The sequence below is a fragment of the Geotrypetes seraphini genome, chromosome 9 (genome assembly GCF_902459505.1).
Source record: "Geotrypetes seraphini chromosome 9, aGeoSer1.1, whole genome shotgun sequence".
Taxonomy (NCBI): Eukaryota; Metazoa; Chordata; class Amphibia; order Gymnophiona; family Dermophiidae; genus Geotrypetes; species Geotrypetes seraphini.
The window spans coordinates 86,535,451-86,556,762 of record NC_047092.1 but is presented as its reverse complement, the minus strand read 5'-3'; the positions used below and the strand labels follow the sequence as shown (position 1 = coordinate 86,556,762).

The following is a 21,312-nucleotide window of genomic DNA, read 5'->3' as shown; positions in this document are numbered from 1 at the left end:
CCCTTCGTGGTCACAGGACTGTGCCTCCTTGGGATCGGGATCGGGTAGGGAGCCGAGGTACTCTCACGAGGCCTCTCCCTTCGGCTCGGCGGGGAAGTCTCGGTCACCCTCTCCTCCTGCTAGACCTTCATCCTTTACGAGGTTTGTGCAGGATATGGCGGTCGCTTTGGGTGTGGACTTGTTAGAGGGATCCACCTACACCAAGGAGTTTTTAGAGGAGCAGGATCTTCCTGCCCCCCCTCGGGAATCCCCGCGCCTTCCAATCAACAAGGTCCTCCATCAGACCTTCCTTAGGAATCTCGAGGCGCCTTTGACGGTCGCAGTGGTGCCCTCCAAAATGGAGTCAAAATATCGCACCCTTCCCATCAAGGGGTTTGAGAAGGGGCAACTCTCTCACAATTCGCTCCTGGTAGAGTCCGCACTTAAGAAAACGCAGCCTTCCAGGGTGTCGGCAGCGGTCCCGCCGGGTAGGGAGGGCCGGACCCTGGACAAATTCGGCCGTCGCCTCTATGCGAACTCTTTCATGGCTACGAGGGTGCTGAATTACGCCTTTTCGTACTCGTCATTCTTACGTACGATGGTGAAGGACCTTCCTTCTTTTCGCGAGGTGATACCGGAGTCCCATAGAGACAGGTTCGCCACCTTCAGCTCTAATCTTTCCCAGCTGCGCCTCTACTTGTTCCACGCAGTTTACGACGCGTTTGAACTTGCCTCAAGGGTATCTGCCTGTGCGGTGGCCATGCGCTGGCGTGGCTTCGTACCCTCGAGATGGATTCAAATTTACAAGAGCGCTTGGCGAACTTGCCTTGCGTCGGGTCGGAACTGTTTGACGACTCATTGGATGCGGCGACCAAGCGGCTTTCCGAACAGGAACGCTCCCTGGCCTCTTTGGTGCGCCCGAAGCCTAAGGCCCCTCCGCAGCGTCCCTTCCGGCAACCCCCGAGGAGGTATCCTCAGAAGTCTACGCCGGCCTTCTCAAGATCACCACCACGGCGACCTCCCCAACAGGGTAGGGGTGGCCCCTCTAAGCCTGCCACGCAGGGAGCGGCCAAGCCTGCGCCGTCCTTTTGACGGGGTGTGCGGTTGGGGGCGGGCCCCCTCCGCGGTTTCGCTGGACCCCCTCCCCATCGGGGGTCGCCTCAGCGCGTTTACCGGGGCGTGGTCTGGGATCACGTCCGACGCTTGGGTGCTCCGGACCATCTCAGAGGGCTATTCGCTCAACTTCTCCGTGCAGCCTCCGGACATGCCACCCAGAGCTTGGCCGCAGTCGCGGAGTCAGTTGTCACTTCTCCTGATCGAGGCGAGAGCATTGTTGAGCCTCCGCGCCGTAGAGCTGGTGCCGCCAGATCAGAGGGGGCGGGGGTTTTACTCCCGTTACTTTTTGGTCCCGAAAAAGACAGGGGACTTGCGCCCGATTTTGGACCTTCGGAGGCTCAACAAGTGCCTGGTCCGGGAGAAGTTCCGTATGTTGTCGCTTCCGGTTTTATATCCACTCCTGGAGGCAGGGGATTGGATGTGCTCCCTGGACTTGAAGGAAGCTTACACCCATGTTCCGGTGCATCCCGCTTTCCGCAAGTTCTTGCGGTTCCAGGTGGGAGATTTGCACCTGCAGTATCGGGTTCTTCCCTTCGGTCTGGCGTCGTCCCCTCGGGTGTTCACCAAGTGTATGGTGGTGGTTGCGGCGGCCCTGCGCTCTCGGGGGCTGCAGGTCTTTCCCTACCTGGACGATTGGCTGATCAAGGCCCCATCCAGGGAAGGGGTTATCTTAGCGACCCAACAGACTATCAGTTTACTGCAAGGCCTGGGGTTCGAGGTGAACTTTCCCAAGTCTCAGTTGAGCCCGGCGCAGTCTCTCCAATTCATTGGAGCCGTGCTGGACACGGTTCGCCTCCGTGCTTTCCTCCCCCCTCTTCGGCGGGAGGCCCTGCTTCGGTGGAGTCGCCACTGTCGGAAGCAATCGGTGGTGTCAGCCCAGCACATGATGATTTTGCTGGGTCACATGGCGTCGACGGTTCACGTCACGCCCTTCGCCCGCTTGCATCTGAGGCTCTCTCAGTGGACTCTGGCCTCTCAGTGGCGGCAGGATTGCGATACGGTGTCTTCCCCGATATCAGTGACTCCTTCTTTGAGTCGATCGCTCCGTTGGTGGACCAACTCTTCCAATCTGTCCGGGGGTTTGCTGTTTCTCGTTCCGCCATACAGCAAGGTCCTGACCACGGACTCCTCAGAGTACGCGTGGGGGGCTCATCTGGACGGTCTGCGGACGCAGGGGCTGTGGTCGGCCGAGGACCGTCATTGCCACATCAATGTGCTGGAGCTTCGTGCCATTTTTCTGGCTGCGCGAGCTTTTGTCCACCTGCTGCGCGATCGGGTGGTGCTCGTGCGGACCGACAACCAGGTGGCAATGTACTATGTCAACAAACAAGGGGGTACGGGCTCTTGGCCTCTGTGCCAGGAGTCTCTTCGTCTTTGGGAATGGGCGGTCTCCCAGAACATGTTCCTGCGTGCAGTTTACATTCAGGGAGAGCAGAACCGGCTGGCAGACAAACTCAGTCGGCTTCTTCAGCCGCACGAGTGGTCTCTGAACTCCCGGGTCCTGCGCGAGGTCTTCGACCGCTGGGGGACTCCTCAGGTGGATCTGTTTGCCTCCCCGGAGACTCACAAACTGCCCCTCTATTGTTCTCGGATGTACTCCCGGGACCGTCTCGAGGCGGATGCCTTCCTTCTCGACTGGGAGGGGAAGTTCCTTTATGCGTTCCCTCCTTTTCCTCTGATTTTGAGAACGCTGGTTCATCTCAGATCGACCGGAGCCTCTATGATCCTCATTGCGCCTCGTTGGCCCAGACAGCACTGGTTCTCCCTGCTTCTTCAGCTCAGTGTCAGGGAACCTCTACTTCTGCCGGTATTTCCCTCTCTGCTGTCTCAGAGTCGGGGTTCGCTCTTACATCCCAATCTTCAGTCTTTACATCTGACTGCTTGGTTCCTCTCCCCCTGACTTCGATTCCGGTGTCTCAGGCCGTGAGGGAGATTTTGGAAGCCTCGCGCAAGGTCTCGACTCGGCTATGTTATGCCCAGAAGTGGACCAGGTTTACGTCCTGGTGTTCTTTGAAACATCTGGAACCTAGTTCAGTGCCTGTGTCTTCGGTTCTGGATTATTTATTGCATTTGTCTGAGTCAGGCCTGAAGACGACTTCCATTCGGGTGCATCTCAGTGCCATTGCCGCCTTCCATCGGCACCTCGAGGGTCGTTCTCTCTCTCTTCATCCTCTGGTTACTCGTTTCATGAAGGGTTTAGTGAATGTCCATCCTCCTCTGAAACCTCCTCCGGTGGTGTGGGATCTTAATGTAGTCTTGGCTCAGCTGATGAAGCCTCCTTTTGAGCCCATCGACAAGTCTCATCTTAAGTTTCTAACTTGGAAAGTGGTCTTTTTGATTGCGCTCACGTCCGCTCGTCGGATTAGTGAACTGCAGTCCTTGGTGGCGGATCCTCCTTTCACGGTGTTTCATCATGATAAGGTGGTTCTTCGCACCCATCCTAAATTTTTGCCTAAGGTTGTGTCTGATTTCCACCTCAATCAGTCCATTGTCCTTCCAGTATTTTTTCCGAAGCCCCACTCTCATCCTGGTGAGGCGGCGCTTCATACGCTTGACTGTAAGAGAGCGTTGGCTTTTTATCTTCAACGTTCCAAGTCTTATCGGAAGGTTCCTCAATTGTTTTTGTCCTTTGACCCTAATCGTTTAGGACACCCGGTTTCAAAGCGCACCTTGTCAAACTGGTTAGCTGCTTGTATTTCCTTTTGCTACGCTCGGGCTGATCTCCCGCTTTCGGGTCGAGTCACGGGGCATAAGGTCCGAGCGATGGCAGCTTCGGTTGCTTTCCTCCGATCCACGCCTATGGAGGAGATTTGTAAAGCTGCCACTTGGTCTTCGGTTCATACGTTCACCTCCCATTTCCTCCCCGGGGATGGCTTTTATCTTGCTTGATATGGAACTGAGGACCACGAGGTGGGGATGCGCCCTCTAGTGGGCAAGAAGGCTAGCACATGCGTGGTGCAGTGTGCAAACTTGAAACTTCAATCAAGTTTGCTTGAAAAGCTGTCCGCGCTGGGGCTCCGTAGATGACGTCACCCACATGTGAGAATATATGCCTGCTGTCCCTGGATAACACCTGTTACGGTAAGTAACTGTGCTTTTCCTTCCTTCCCCCTCTAGCAGGACCCTGCTGCACGACCTCTTTCTTTGGCTTTCAACTCTTGACTCCCGACTCCCAAACTCTCCCACACACCTACCTCCTCCCCGGTGTTTGGTTTTTTAAATCTTCAGGCAGCATTGACGAGATCAGCAACTTGCCATCGGTCTGCTCCAGAAGCCTTCTCTTTCACTTTCAGCAGCGATTTCCTGTTTCTGCATAGGCAAACTGCTGCTGAAAGAAGACTTCCAGGGCAGATCGACAGCAAGACTGATTTTGTTGACGCTGCCCGAAGATTTTAAAAAACAAACTCTGGGGAGGAGGATGGTGTGTGGGAGAGTTTGGGAGTCATGGAGTCGAGAGTTGAAAGCCCAAAGAAAGAGGTTGGGTGGCAGGGTCCCACTAGGGGGGGAAGGAAATAACATTATACATGCCACAGGCTGGGGCTGAGGGTAGGGAGTTGGGAAGGCAGGGAGTTACAGATGCTCAGGGGGTTGGGAAAGACAAATACTGCACGTACTGGGAGAGGGTTGGGAAGGACAAATGCATGGGCTGAGGGGATTAGGAAAGGAGGAAAAGAGATGCTGCAAATGTAGGGTAGTGGGAAGGGAGAGAAATAAATGCTGCTGATGGGGAAGTGAAAAGGAATGAAGAATTGTTGGACATAGGTGTGTGGCATGAGAGGGAAAGAGAGATGATGTATATGGAGAAAGGAAGAAAGAGGACAATTGTTGGATATGAATAGTGTTGGAGAGGAGAGAGGGAGAAATGACTCAAAGAAGGGAGAAATTTCAGACCACTGGAATGGGAAGGAGGGGAGAGAGAGAGATGCCAGATGGCAGAAAGGAGAGGAGAGAGATGTTAGACCTTGGGAAGAAGGAGGAAAGGAAAGAGAGATGCCAGACCATGGGAGAGGAGAGAGATTCTAGGCTATGGGAAGGAGAGGAGAAAGATGCCAAACCATATGAGGGGGGAAGGGGGAAGACAGAGATGTCTGACCATGGGAGAGGGATGAGATGGTGCATAGGGATGGAGGGGAAGGGGAGACAGAGGGAGGAGATAGTACACAGCAATGGGTGTGGCAGGGAAGAGATAAGAAGAAATGCTTCTTTTGGATAGATGGGAGAAGAAAAAGGGAGGAGATGGTACACATGGATAGATGGAAAGGGAAGGCATGGAAAAGTAGATTTTGAGAAGAAAGCAGAAAAATGGAAGAAAGTTGAATGTTAAAAGTTAATGCTAAAGATGAAGGAGAGAAAAAGTGAAGAGAAGGAGAAAAAAACAGCAAATGGATAAAGTGGCCATGGATGCACAGTTACGAGCACAGACAAAAAGAAGTGCAGCCAGAGACTGGGAAAGATAGTTTGAAAACCAAAATCACCAGTCAACAAAGGTAGGGGGAAATGATTTTATTTTAAATTTAGTAATTGAATTATGTCAGTTTTGAGAAATTACATCTGCTGTCTATATTTTGCACTGTTCAGGAAGAAATGCATTTGTTTCTATTTCTCTGAGGTTGCACTGCATGCAGTCTTGCATCTTAGGATTTTGTTTGTATATATTAGTACTTTTAGTTTATGGTCCCATATTTGCATAGGGGTTATCTGTGTTTTGGTAAGAATGAATGTTGAGAAGCATACGTACAGTATGCTTTGTGTAGTTTAATTTTATAGTTAACCATTATGTATTGTTAATAAAATTATATTGGGTGTATATACTGTATGAAAAATGAATGGAAAAAATGGTATTACAATTAGTACTATTATGGGGGCAGGGTCTGGGGCGGAGCTTGCAGGCCCTCCCAAATAAAAAAGCGTTCCACTGCCTTTGCTTCCTATCACATATGGCTCTGAACTTCTTCGTATTAAATTTTAACTGCCAAACATTAGACCATTCTTCTAACTTTTGCAAATTACTTTTCATGTTGTCCACTCCCTCTGGGGCATCCACTTGCAAATTTTGGTATTAGCTACAAAAGGGCAAATTTTACCTTGTAATTCTTCAGCAATGTCACTCACAACTATATTGAATAGAATCAGCCCCAGCATTGATTCACTACTCCCCCTTCTTTTCGCCGAATGAATTCCATTAATTACCATTCTCTTATCTCTGATTGAATATCCACTTTTTGGGGTTTCTGCCAGGTACTTGTGGCCTGGATTAGCCACTGTTGGAAACTGATACTGGGCTAGATGTATACTGATCTAATTCAGTATGGCTATTCTTATGTTCTTATGTACCCTAGCATGAATAAAATCATGTATGCCTCTAAAATGTTTACACATTCAAAATATATGCAAGAGGAATTTGTCTGTATTTATATATTCATGGAAGCAACAGTGATACTGAAACAGAAAGGTTTGGAACCTTCTATTTTCCTTTATATCTCCTCCATCAGATATATTTCTTCATGAAGATCTTACAGTTAAAATTGGAGATTTTGGTCTTGCTACAGTGAAATCTCGATGGAGTGGATCTCATCAGTTTGAACAATTATCAGGATCCATTCTATGGATGGTCAGTATCATAGGGGGAAAACATGTTTTCTTTTTTCTTCCAGCTTTGAAGATACAATTTGCATATGTTTGCTCTCAGCCTATGACTTTTATCCATGGCAGTGTCTTGTCACTTAAATCTTCCTTTATTGCTGACATATAAAAGTGCCAGTGAGTTAGTGTCCAAGTATATCCAAAAGTTATGAGCTGGTGGTATACAGAGATATATTATTACCGTATATACTCAAATATAAACCGAGATTTTTGGGCCAAAAAATGACCCAAAAATGGGGTTCTTGGTTTATATTCGAGCCACCTTCCAATGATGGTGCTTTTTTCCTCCCCTTCCCACCCGCTGACTAATGCTGTTATCTTCCACCCCACCCTTGATGTCTGGCACTGCAAGCTTCCATCCTTCCCCCTGATGACCAGCACTCTTATCAAACTTCCCCCCTCCGATGACTCACATTTGCTATCTCTCGACTCTCCCCCCCCCCCCCCCCCCCCGATGATTGATATGCCTGTCCTCCACTATCCGCTCCCTCCCTGCCCCAAACTGACATCGCACTTACACTCCCGATGCTCTGGAAGTCGACACCAGCACTCTGGACTGGGCTGAAGGGCCTTGAGTGTCTGTGCTGGCTCAAGGCCTGTTGGCTCCCACCCTCTCTGGGATTTTTGAAAGTTCAGCAAGCCTTATGCATGCGCAGATGCTCAAGACCCTTCACCAGCACAGAGCATCAGCAATGATTTCCAGAGCATCTGTCCTGTAAGTGCAATGTCGGTTTGGTACAGGGGAGAGCAGGTAGTGGAGGATAGGAGTGCCTAAGCCACTGTTCTTTGATTCTCCAGTACTGCCGGTGGCCTTCTTTGTACTTTTCTTTTGCTGCGGTCCACTCCTCTCTGAAACAACTCCCTGTTTTGCTTGGGTGAACCGCAGCAAAGGAATGGTTCAGAGGAGGCCAGCGGGCAGTGCAAGAGAATCGATTGCATGCCGGTGACCTCTTTGTCACCGGTGAGAGGGACTTCAGAACCGGGTGGAAGAACATTTGGTGGAACCAAGGGGGTGTGGTGAAGAGGAAGGGAGGAAGATGGGAGTAATGCTGAATGGGAGGGGCAGAGAGAAGAGGAACAGGGGCACATGGATAGAGGGGATAGGAAAGAGATGTTGGCACATGGATGGAGAGAAGGGGAAGAGATGGTCAGATGGAAGCAGAAAAATGGAAGAAAACTGAATATGAAAATCAGTGTCAAAGAAGGATGTAGTATAAAAAGTGAAGAAGAAAAAAAGCAAATGCATAAGGAGGCCTTGGAAACAGCATTAAAAGCACAAGAACAAAAAGACCAGAAAAATAAAATTGCCAGATAACAAAGGTAGGAAAAATATTTTTATTTTCAATTTAGTGATTGAAATATGTCAATTTTGAAAGTTTTCATCTATTGTTTTTATATTTTGAATTGTTCAGGAAAAATGCATTTCTTTCTATTTCTTTTGTGGTGTACTGTGTGCATAGTCTGGTATATTAGGGTTTTGTTTGTGGGCTTGTATTTGAAAAAGTTTTGGGGCTTATTATTTTTTAATGTTTTCTGCATGTGTGACTGAGCCCAGGTTTTCTGCCAAGGATAGAAGTCCAGAAACTTAGGTTGGTGTTGAGGCCCCAAGTAGAAAAATATTTGTTGGCTCTCTTTCAGCTTTTTTGGACTTGAAACAGCCCCAGCTGAAAAATTAGTGATTACTTATGGCATGATCCCTGACAAATGACGCTCATGCCCAGATTTCTAACTTCAGTTTAATATTCTAGTCAACCTTTCCTCCTTTTGGGGGGAAAAGGATTACCTTGGTTTATATTCGAGTATATATGGTATTTTATGTCCGTGCTGAAAGCAAATTATGATCCATCAGTGTGACCTGGTCTATGAACAGAACATACCCTGTCCTTCCATGCTGTTAAATTAATTTTCATTTAGGACTCCTTTTATTAAGCCACGCTAGCAGGGTTAACGCGCGCGACTATTCATCATGCGCTAACCCCCGTGCTGGCCTATAAACTACCGCCTGCTCAAGAGGCGGCGGTAACGGCTAGCACGGCCGGCGGTTTAGCGCGTGGTATTATGCACATTAAATCGCTAGCGCACCTTTGTAAAAGGAGCCCTTACTGATTTTTGTAGAGTGTTGACTCAGTCATTATTTATTATTTTTTTTAAATGTATTATTCATACTTCATATTTTGCAATGTTGAACTAATATTTTGCAGAGAACCAAAATGAATCTGTAAACTTAAACTAATCAGTAATCAACGTGTAAATGGCATTTTCTGGATGGCCTGAAAATCTGAAATTTCATGTACAGCCTGACATGAATTTCTATTTTGATTATGAAAACATTTGTATCATTTATACAAAATCAATGTATTTAATTTCATTGTTTCATTTTTTTTAAATCTGATATATACTGTAATTCACTAAGGGGTTCATTTTTAAAACAGAAAGATATCACTGCACAACAATTTTTTGGTTAAGTCTTGATTCCTGAAAAGTTTTTGGTGATTATGACAGGTACCAACTTGGTATGCTCAAATATGGTTTTGGTTTTACTGCATCACGTAAGAACTATGAGAAATAGACATTTTTATGTTTACTGACAATAAAATATATAGTCAAGTTTACGTTTCGCACAAGCGACTAAATGAAACAGAATTAAAAGTGTTTTGCTCCCGAGTTTCTTTTATATTCAGTGTCTGGTGCATCACGTTGTAGCATCCAACAATAGTCGGCAAGCATTGACGGATTCCAATTGCCCTGGTATCGTTTCTCCATCATAGCTATGTCTTGATGAAACCTTTCACCGTGCTCGTCACTCACAGCACCGAGATTTGCGGGGAAGAAGTCCAAGTGTGAATGGAGGAAATGAATCTTGAGTGACATATTGCACTTCATTCTCTTGTATGCTTTGAGAAGTTTGTCTACCAGCTGAATGTAGTTTGGGGCTCTGTAATTGCCCAGAAAATTGTCAACAACGTCTTTCAAGGCTTTCCAGCCAATTTTTTCCGGCCCAACTAACAGATCTTCAAATCGCTTGTCACTCATAACATGTCTGATCTGGGGGCCAACAAAAATACCCTCTTTGATCTTGGCATCAGTTATTCTTGGGAACATCTGTCTTAAATAACGAAAACCTTCCCCTTCCTTGTTCATTGCTTTCACAAAATTCTTCATGAGTCCCAGTTTAATGTGAAGAGGAGGCAAAAATATCTTTGTCGGGTCAACAAGCGATTCATGTGCTACATTTTTCTGTCCTGGAACTAACTTTTTACGGAGTGGCCAGTTCTTTCTAGAATAGTGCGACTCTCTGTCTCGGCTGTCCCATTCGCAGATGAAACAGCAGTACTTTGTATAGCCAAGCTGCAGTCCTAGTAACAGAGCAACGACTTTGAGGTCTCCACAGATATTCCAGTTATACCTGGTATACTGGACATACTTTAGTAACATTTCCATATTCTCATATGTTTCTTTCATATGTGCTGCATAGCCAACAGGTACTGAAGGATAAACGTTGCCATTGTGCAACAGAACAGCTTTCAGGCTTAACATTGACGAATCAATGAAAAGACGCCACTCTTCCGGGTTGTGATCACAACCAAAGACCGAGAACAATCCTTCAATGTCACAACAGAAACAGAGACTGTCGACTTGTGCAAAAAATTTGGTTATATCATGATGCCGGTCTCGAAACACAGAAATTTTCGTACCTGGTGATAGCAAACACCATTCCTGCAGTCTCGAACCTAGCAGCTCAGCTTTTGCTTTTGACAGACCCAAATCTCTGACCAAATCGTTCAATTCGGACTGTGTTATCAGATGTGGATCGCCTGATGAGGATGGTTCAAAATCCGGGTCAATGTCACTGTTAGAACCCTGCACTGCAGTTTCTTCATCTGGTTCGTCTAAGGTCCAATCCTCTGGTGGTTTCGGAACTGGAAGACTGTCATCATGTGGCATGGGTCTCATTGCTGAAGGCAGATTAGGATATTCAATTGACTTCTTGTTTTTGGCAGAGAAACCAGACACATTAGTCAAACAGAAATAACAGTCCGTCACATGGTCTTTCTGTTCTCGCCATATCATCGGAACAGCAAATGGCATCGTCTTTCGAGTACCTCTGAGCCAGGCTCTCAGACTAACAGCACATGTCGCACAGCAAATGTGAGGCGCCCATTGCTTGTCTTGATCACCTATTTTGCAGCCAAAATACAGATGATAGGCTTTCTTTACAAGGGCAGTCATCGAACGTCTCTGAGGCGTAAGTGTATATTCCCCACAGATATAGCAGAATTTGTCGCGGCTGTTACGACACCGACGAGACATATTGCCCGACACCAAAACGTCTATAGCATCAAGCTTACTTACTGTTATATTGCTACAGCTACTATACTACTATACTTTACTATACTGATACTATATACACACACGGACTATCTATATTAACCAAATGAGCAGGATCGGTGTATGGAAGCCACCATTATAGCATGGTGAGACAGCGCAAGCTCGTTCAGACCTGCCCAGACATGCCCAGGATGTCATCTTCCATAAAACAGCTTCCAACCTGGCTAGATTTTATGCATGGACATACCCAGGCGGCACAAACCGTTGTTGATAAGACACTTATGGGAGAAAAAATTGTTTGCATCCAAATATAAGAAAAAATCACGACAAAATTGAAGATTTCTCTGAAATGGTACGTGATGGGTAATTTTTGATGTAATATTCATGATCAGCACCCAAAATTCTATAAGAAACACCCAGCAGTGTTCAGGAAGCAAAAACTTTGTTGTGCAGTGTATTCAACAAATGGAATAAAGTGGCACATGGACAATTTTCTAGCCTAAATCTCTGTTCTGCTCAGATATCTGTGTGGCCACTTTGCTAAGAATGCTAGCTGTTTGTACATCCCAATGGTTTGTTTTTGTGCATTTTTGGTTTGCAGGTTTTTGTATTCGAAAATGACCAAAATGTCTGGATAGATCATTTTCAAAAAAAGATAAAACGTCTTGTGGTTTTGAAAATGGACATTTTCTCTACTGGATTTTTGGTTGTCTTTTCCAAAATGTCCAAACTCATACAGATGTCCAATTGAAAATGCTTCTCTATGGCATACTGATAAGTATTGACATCAAAATAGAACTATCAAAATTTTTTTAGTTTAGCCCTGAGATATAGAGTGCCTATAGAATATTGAAAAATACTTAAAATATGTTCTTCATAGTGAGTCACAATACAGGAAAAATATTTTGTGATATAGTTAACATAGTATCATATTAGATGACTGCAGATGAAGACCCGAATGGTCCATCCAGTCTGCCCAACCTGATTTAATCAAAAAAATTTTTTTTTTCTTCTTAGCTATTTCTGGGCAAGAATCCAAAGCTCTGCCCGGTACTGTTCTTAGGTTCCAACTAAAGAAGTCTCTGTCAAAGCTCACTCCAGCACATCTACACCATTCCAGCCATTGACGCCCTCCCCATCTTCAACCAAATGACCATATACAGACACAGACCATACAAGTCTGCCTAGTACTGGCCCTAGTTCTTCACTGTTTACTATTATTTTCTGATTCTAGATCCTCTGTGTTCATCCCATGATTTTTTGAACTCTGTCACTGTTTTCCTCTCCACCACATTTCTCGGGAGCACATTCCAGGCATCCACCACCCTCTCCATAAAAAAGAACTTCCTTACATTGCTCTTGAGTCTACCACCCTAAACCTCAAACTATGTTCTCTGGTTTTACCATTTTCCTTTCTCTGGAAAAGATTTTGTTCTATATTAATACCTTTCAAGTATTTAAACGTCTGAATCATATCTCACCTGTCCCTCCTTTCTTCTAGGGTATACATATTCAGGGCTTCCAGTCTCTCCTCATACATCTTTTGGCACAAACCTCCTATCTTTTTTGTCAACCTCTGGACCACTTCAAGTCTTCTTATGTCCTTCGCTAGATACAGTCTCCAAAACGGAACACAATACTCCAAGTGGGGCCTCACCAATGACTTGTACGGTGGCATCAACACCTTCTTTCTTCTACTGGTTATGCCTCTCTTTATACAGCCCAGCATCCTTCTGACAGCAGCCACTGCCTTGCTGCACTGTTTTTTCGCCTTTAGATCTTCAGATACTATCCACCCCAAAGTCCCTCTCCCCATCCGTGCATATCAGCCTCTCACCTCACAGCATATATGGTTCTTTCCGATTATTAATCCCCAAATGCATTTCTTTGCATTGAATTTTAGTTGCCAGATATTAGACCATTTCTCTAACTTTTGTAGATTCTTTTTCATGTTTTCCACTCCCTCCTCAGTATCTACTGTTACAAATCTTGGTATCATCCGCAAAAAGGCAAAATTATCCTTCTAACTCTTCAGCAATATAACTCACAAACATATTGAGTAGGATCAGCCCCAGCACCAAACCCTGAGACTCAACTACTCATCTTTCCTTCCTCCGAGCGACTTCCATTCACCACCACCCTTTGGCATCTGTCCGACAACCAGTTTCTAATCCAGTTCACCACCTGGGTCCTAACTTCAGCCCTTCTAGTTTGTTCAAGAGCCTCTTATGAGGAACCGTGTCAAAGGCTTTCCTGTAATCCAAGTAAATGACATCTAGCATATGTCCTCGATCCAGTTCTCCGGTCACCCAATCAAAAAATTCAATCAGGTTCGCTTGGCACGATTTACCTTTAGTAAAGCCATGTTGCCTCGGATCCTGTAATCCATTAGATTCTAGGAAGTTCGCTATCTTTTCTTTCAGCAACACTTCTATTATTTTTCCAACAACCGAAGTGTGGCTTACCGGCCTGCAGTTTCCCGCTTCATCTCTGTGACCACTTTTGTGAATAGGGACCACATCCACTCTTTTCCAATCCCCAGAAATCACTCCCATCTCAAGAGATTTGTTGAACAAGTCTTTAATAGGACCTGCCAGAACCTCTCTGTATTCCCCCAGTATCCTGGGATGGATCCTGTTCGGTCCTATCGCTTTGTCCATCTTCAGTTTTTCAAGTTGTTCATAAACACTTTCTTCCGTGAATGGCGCAGAATCTACTCCATTTGCTTGTGTAACTTTGCCAGACAACCTCAGTCCTTCTCCAGGATTTTCTTCCGTGAACACAGAGCAGAAGTATTTGTTTAGCACGTTTGCTTTTTCTTCATTACTCTCCACATATCGGTTCCTAGCATCTTTTAGTTTAGCAATTCCATTTTTCATCTTCCTCCTTTTACTAATGTATCTGAAAAAAAATTTATCTCCCTTTTTTACTTTTTTAGCCACTTGCTCTTCCGCCAGACATATCTCTCTCTTGGCTTCTTTCAGTTTCGCCCGGTAGTCCTTTCTTTACTCTCTAATTGGATTTTTTTAATATTTCAGGAACACCAACTCTTTTGCCTTTATTTTCCCCGCTACTAGTTTGGAGAACCATATCGGTTTCCTTTTTCTCTTGTTTATATTTATTTTCTTCATATAATGGTCCTTAGTCATTTTTATTGCTCCTTTCAGCTTAGACCACTGTTTTTCCTCCCATCCAAACAGTTCTTTCTTCAGGTACTCTCCCATTTTATTAAAGTCCGTACATTTGAAATCTAGGACTTTTAAGTTTTGTGCAGTCACTCTCCACTTTAGCTGTTATATCAAATCAAACTGCTTGATGATCGCTACTTCCTAGGTGAGCACCCACTCGAACATTAGAGATACTCTCCCCCTTTGTGAGGACCAAATCCAATATTGCTTTTTCCCTCGTGTTCCGTCACCATTTGTCTGAGCAGAGCCTCTTGAAAGGCATCCACAATCTCCCTACTTCTTTCCGATTCCGCAGATGGAACTTTCCAGTCTGCATCCAGCAGGTTGAAATCTCCCAACAGCAGCATCTCATCTTTCTTCCCAAACTTTTAGATATCCATAATCAGATCTTTATCAATATGCTGCGATTGAGTCGGAGGTCTGTAGACTACACCCACGTAGATAGAAGTTCCATCTTCTCTTTTCAGTGCGATCCATATCGCTTCTTCCTCTCCCCAGGTCCCTTGCATTTCAGTTGCTTGGATATTGATCTTTACTCCTCCACCTTTATGACCAAATTGGCAGAGAGGTGGCTACAACCATTCCTAGGGGACCCCCGAGCTTTGTTTATGGAAGTTCTAAGGGAACAATTCTTAGAAGCCATGCCCCAGAACTTAAGGAATTGGAACCGTAAGCAAGGTTATCAGGAGCTTAATTGATCTTTGATTATAGCTGAGGCCTATCTTGATTCTTAGGGTCCTGCGAAGAAAGTAACCCCTAACCCCATCCTGAGTACATCAGGTATGTGCACAAAGAAACCCTTTATCTCTGCCCCCATCTATTGTTTTAGGTGTGGGGGAAAAGGTCACCAACAGAGAGAATGTAAAGAGAGGAGGGACTTCACTATAGCTTGTGAGGTAAAGCAAGGAGCGCATGGGGAGTATTACTAGAAAGTGAGGGTGTCTGATAGAACGGTGTCTGCTCTGATTGAAACAGGGGCGGAACAGAGTGTCATGAGCCAGAAGCTTTGGCAGCAAGTCAGCAGTGCTGAACCAGAGGGGGTGGGAATGGATAAAGTAAATGTCTGGTGTGTGCATGGTGATGTGAAGGAATATCTCGACATCTTGTGAGGTTGCAGGTGGGGGAAGAGGTGATTAAGCTAAAGGTAGCTATTGCCCCAAACATTCCTCATTCCCTAATTTTAGGTCAGGATTGGCTTAGGACCAAGGTCGGGGTGCTCAGAAGGTCCCTGTTCAATACAAGGAAAAGAAGAGACCCCAGTGTATGGATAAACAGGTTTTGGGAATATGGTCTAGGCAAAGGCAGTTCGCTCCTAATGAACCAAGGAAGGCAAGGGATCAGCAGTTCAGAAGGCAGAAGAGGGGGTGGCAACCTACTATCAGATGGGTACCTATGTCAGAAAGAGCGAAGGCCCCTACATGAGCTTATGGGCGACCTGCAGGGTATGATTTATATGCTGCTCAGGAGCAACTGATTCCTGGGAATGGAAGGTCACTAGTAAATACTGATTTACAGGTTTCTCCTCCTCTGGGGTCCTACTTGAGAATTGCATCCTGCATCCAGGAACTCTGTTGAGGTAGCGGTAGGCGTCATTGACCCAGATTATCGGGGAAATGTGGCAGTCCTTTTAGTCAACCATGGGAATGTACCATACCAAGTCCGGATTGGGGATTGTATAGCACAAACGATATGTGAACGTATCTGGGCAGCGAAACTGGAAAAATGGGTTCGCTTCTATGATATGAAGAGAGGGGCTAAAGGCTTTGGGTCCTCGGAAGGAAGGGGACCCCCAATAGGCCATAGATCAAGCAACAGAAAAGGTTCAGGGGTTCTGAAACATTAATCCCTGTAACCCACCCAGTTCCAGTAGGCCACCCAGCTTAGAACAAAGGGAGGGGGCCGAGTTGAGGAAGGAGGTGGAAGGTTTAAGGGGAGAAATAAGAATCTTAATAAAAGATAAAGAGACCCATAGTAAAGACATGAAACAGGAAGTTTTGGAACAGAATCAGCAACAGGCTGAGCCCTTTAGTAAGGCCTTAGCGGAGGTATCTGAACAACTTTCCCAGGTGGGAGAGCAGGTGTCTGGAAGTCAGCAACACCAAAAAGATTTAAGAAAGATCGTAGAAACCTTGACAGGACAATGGAAAGATAAGGAGGTAGAAACGAGTAAATGGGTGAAGCAAAGTCAGACCTTCGAAACCCAGTTGGGACAGTATAAATCCCAGTTAAGTAAATTGGAAAGTGCATTGAGAGATGTACAGGCCTAAGTGGGGCAGGTAAAGGATGATGGCATAAAAGAAATGTCAGAGGCTGTAGCAGCCCTAGCCCAGAGGGTAGAGAATGTGGAAGATAGAACCAAAGGGAGGTAGGTAGACAGGTAGAGCCTACCCAAATACCAGTTCTACATTGGCCCGAGGATTTTCAGGATCCTCCATCCAGTACACAGGGACTGGAAAAGGAAAGTAGGAACATAATGGCGAGGGCTGAGGACAGGACAGACCGGGGGGGGGGGGGGGTGAAGATGAACAGTTCCCGTTAGACCTGCCTACGGTGGAAGAGGTGGTACTCTCGGCCCAACAGTGGGCAGCATGTTTTCCCCACTTATGTCCCAGTCAGCCTGGAGGGGGAGCCCATAGGGGCCTGAATCCACGCATTCCACAGGAAAGAAAAGTAAAAATAAGAAACGTCATTGATGAGGTGTATGGTTGAGAGAATACGGGGAGTCCCCAAGGTACAAGAGACAGTCAGCTTTTAAGGGTGGGGGGATTGTGACAAATCTAGCTCTCCTCCTAGCTTCATCACAGGATTAACTAGGAAGAGCAGGAAGCCCCTATGCAGGAGAGCTGATCAGGTTGGCTTTGCTGAGTGTGAGAGCGCTGACCTCCATTGCACCGAGATTGTTGAGTCAGACAGTGACGGCCAGGGAGAGTATAGACCAGCTGCAGGTTACTCTTCTAAGCCTGCTGTTAGAGCTCATAAGACCTCAGGGTACAGGAAACTACATCTCCCAGAAAGGCAGAGACCTAGTAGGAAGCTGTCATGTGTCCAGTCACAGCTGCAGAGGGAGCTTTCTCCCTTCCCCTCTTTAGAGCAGGGAGGGGTGATTTGGAGCCTGTTAAAACGAGGCAGCTGGGACCCAGAGAGGGGGAGGAGCAGAGAAGCTGGGAACGTAAGCCTGCAAGGCAGCACAACTCCACTCCCCAGCTGAATGCTGAAGAGCTGGGACGAGACTGTGATATGGTGGATATGTCAGAGGTGTCTGAACCCACCAGAGAGAGACAGTCAGAGAGTTGGTAACCCATGCCAAGTATTCCTAGGGAGAAGTTGGAAGCCATGGACACCAGCTAAGAGGTTGGTGTTATGATACTTTGTTGATGCTTACCTGTTTTTGTGAAGTTTTGGGACTAAGTTTATTTTGTGGGCAGAATTGTCTCACTTCCCAGAGCTAGGCTCTGAGGTATTCTCTCACATTGTTTGGTACTTTAAACTGCTGGGACATTTGCAAACTACGGAGCATTTCTGCTTGCTTTCCTCTCCTCACAGCTGGAAGCTAATTAATTACTGATAAGCTACTGCAGTGAACCTCAGCCACAGAGGAGCTCTGTTTTGTATAGTTCCTAGCTGCAGTCAGCCTGTACCAGAGTTCTAGCTTTGAGCCGAATCCTTTTGATTTTGGAAAAGTTTTATTTTCATGTAACCAGAGCCTTGTGAATTTTTCTTTACTGCTCCTCCATAGAAAGAGAGCACTGCTGAACCTACCTTTATCCTTTAAGGCTGGTGAAGAGGACTGAGTCGCAGAGACTGAAGTCCAGCCATAAGTCTGGTTTTTGTGTTTTTCTTTACTTTTGATTTTTGTTATAACATTCATTCTAGTGTTTGTGAAGCCACTGTGGCCAGGTTGGCCCTGTTTTGCATGTTTTGGTTTCTGAACAAATGTACTGGAAAATATTACAACTTACAGACAACATCAGAGCAACCTGACTCAGGGTCATGAATAAAAGGTTACCTTTATTTTTGACTTTCCTGGGTGTGTGTGATTTCCTTGCCTGCTTTTACTGTGGTCATTTACCCTAGGTCGCTGCCTAGGGAGCCTGAAGGATTCCCTAGTTGGAGGGAACACGCTGGGAGCAATAGCGGCTCACTGCACGGTTCAGGAGCCCGGGTTGCGACAAGGCAGTACTTCTGAAAAAGCTACAGTCTTTACAAAAGGTTTCAAGCCCTCACCAAGCTCCCGAAAGGCTTCTGAGCTGCAAGTGTGGAGTTGGCCAGATCATTTGTTCCCAGATGGATAACATCAGCTTTAGACTTCTTAGTTTCTTCCTTAATTATAGACAGTATTTGTTGGGTACTCCTAGTAGCTGAAGATTCTGGGAGATACTTAACTATTTTAGGCTCCTTGACTTGTGTTTCAATGTTAATGCCTCTGATGATAGAATCCCCTAAAAGCAATAATTTATTGGCTTGAGGTTTCTTCTCTTCCTTTGTGAGTGCTTTTCTTCATAAGTTACCTTCACTGGTTCCAGTTCAATTTCAGTTCTTTCTTGAGCACTGCAATGTTCTAATGGAGCAAAATAATTCTGTACAACAGGCAGTATTCCTGAACCTGTAGGTAGTCAAACACTTCTCATGAGAACTCTTGTAGGGAGCTCAATTTGCCTTCTTTTTCCTCCTCCCCCCTTACCTCTTGGTTGTCCTTGAACTCCTCATTTGTCTTCCTACAAGCAAAGACAGTAGGAGCTTGTCTTTTCTGCTCATGTTTCTTTTCATTTTAAATTTAGTCTTTTCTTTTGCTAACCATTTGCAAGGCTTTTCGGTGCCACAGAGGATCAACTTTGTGGAACAGCTCTAGCTGTGCAAAAGTGCAAATTCTTGAGGTCGAGGGTCTGCTTCTAAGGGGCAGACTGTTTTCCAGTGTACCTGCTTGGACAGCCTGTACTAACAGTTCAGGGGCTCACGGCTCGCCCAGGTTCATCGCTGCAGTGGACTTGAGTGTAGGCTGAGTGGCTCCGTGGCAGGTTTTCCAGGATCAGGGCTGACTGTTCCTCCCCCTTTTATGCGTACATGTAACCTGGTGGGGGTTGAGATCTCTGGCTGGTTCATTGGGCCCAAGAGGCAGTCAGAAAACATAAGCAGTCCAGATTCCAAGCTTGTTGAGACAGAGGTTCTCCCTATAAGCTTTTTGCAGCTTCCTTTCTTGCAGCTCCCAGCTGGAGTTCTGAGGTTAGAGATAGGTTCCCCTACCTCTACAGTGCTGTATATGTCTGATAGCGATATAGAAATAATTAGTAGTAGTAAAATCCCCAAATCACTCATTTTTATTTTTCAGTTTAGCTCCCCTGGACTGTTTTTGGTGCTAAAATTGCTGTTCCGGCAGCCATCTTGGATTTCTCAATTTTAATTTAAAAGCCTCTATCTGCCTTAAAACACCTTGTTTATGCTTAAAAACAGGTGGGATGGACTCCTCAGGCCAAGATACTTCAGATTCATGCCCTATTTGTGGTGGATAGCAATCCAAGGAGCATCCATGTTCCACATGCTATGTGGGAGTTGCTGGCTTAGCCCCTTGGGTGGGGGGGGGGTGTTAGTATCCAGTTAGTATGAGGAATGGGAAAAAAGTCCAAATTTGATCTAGGGAGAGCCCAAGTGCGTCCCCAGCGAAACACAGCTGCAATATGGCTAGGAAACCTCAAAAAGGAGATAAACAGAGTCTACATGGACCGTCTGGTCATCAGGGACATGAATTTATTAATGATGTTTGAGATTTAATGATTAACAGGGCCACATGTAAACCTCTGGAATTATGTCTCTGCTTGTACTAGGGGTTCCTCCCCACAAGAGAGCAGTTCCCCAGCAATAGTGCCATATGCAGGTCAGGGACATTCAGTCCCTGATGAATCAGATGATAATGATTTTATTGTAATGCCTTTGCTCTCCCAGTCAAGATTCTCTATAGCAGAAGATGCTGCTGCATCCCTGGGAGGGCAGAATCCAGATTTGGGGGAGGCTCCAGACCATGGTGAGGACCCAACTGTATGTAGGCTGTTTAAACCTTCTGCGCTTATGGGGATAATCACAGAATCCCTTCAGAATTGAAGCTAGAGGCTTCTCAGGCCTCTGCCATGTAGTGTTCACTTATGAGCAGCAGCAAGATACAAACATCTTGCTTTCCCTCATATCAAGACATTAATGGAAGCTGCATTTAACCAGCTTTTTGTTCCCTCAAATGTAGATTCACTGGTAATGCAGGTCACCAAACATATTTCCCTTCCCAGTGAAGGTGACGTGGTTTTGAAGAATGTCAAGGACAGCAGATTAGATTTTGTACACAAAAAGCTCTTTGATGCCATAGCCTCAGGTTTGAAAGTAGCTGCGGCGGCCTCCTTTGTCACCCAAGCTTGCAACTCTTTAGTTGCATCATGATCTACACACTATTGTGGACAAAGATCTCCAGTATTTAATGACTGGGGTGGATTGCATGACCTTTTCAGACTCGTGAGCAAAACATCAGCTTACTCCATTTCCGCTTGCAGGATGCTAGGGGTCATTCAGTGGATGGGAGATTCCTCCTTAAAGGTGTCCCCGAGTAAACTGCCATTCAAAGGACAGTTAATTACTTTTTGGGAAAGGCCTGGATCATCTTATGGCCTGTATGCAGGACCGTAAGCCAAAATACTTGCAGAACAGCAGACCTTGACCCCCTAGGGGGGGTCTGGTTGGGGTAATTGGACCTCCAGGCACTACTAACAGTTCTTCGGGGGGGGGAGGGGGCCTTCGGGCCATAGATCATTTCAGAGCTCCAAAGACTGGGGCTGATTCTAGACCTCAAAGTTGTGAATGTGGCCTTCAAGATATCACATTTACAAATGGAGATGGTAAGGTTAGTGTATGCATCGGTGGCACCAAGCAAATTTCTTGCCTTCCTGGATATGATGGAGGCTTACCTGCACATTCATATTTTTCCAGACCACAGGAAGTATTTGCAGTTCCATGTGTTGGAGCAACACTTCCAGTTCATTGCTTTGTCATTCGGGCTGGCCACAGTGCAATGGACCTTCAT

The 21,312-nt window shown here is 45.9% G+C and overlaps 1 protein-coding gene across 6 annotated transcripts in view; it reads left to right on the top strand.

Annotated features, from left to right (window-relative positions):
• The window catches only part of BRAF (B-Raf proto-oncogene, serine/threonine kinase), a 1,024,017-nt gene that overhangs the window by 840,257 nt on the left and 162,448 nt on the right, over window positions 1–21,312 (top strand). For all 6 annotated transcript variants that reach the window (XM_033958817.1, XM_033958818.1, XM_033958821.1 and 3 more), the window contains one exon: window positions 6,588–6,706. In XM_033958817.1, the coding sequence (XP_033814708.1) occupies window positions 6,588–6,706 (119 nt within the window). The remainder of the gene's footprint in view (window positions 1–6,587; window positions 6,707–21,312) is intronic.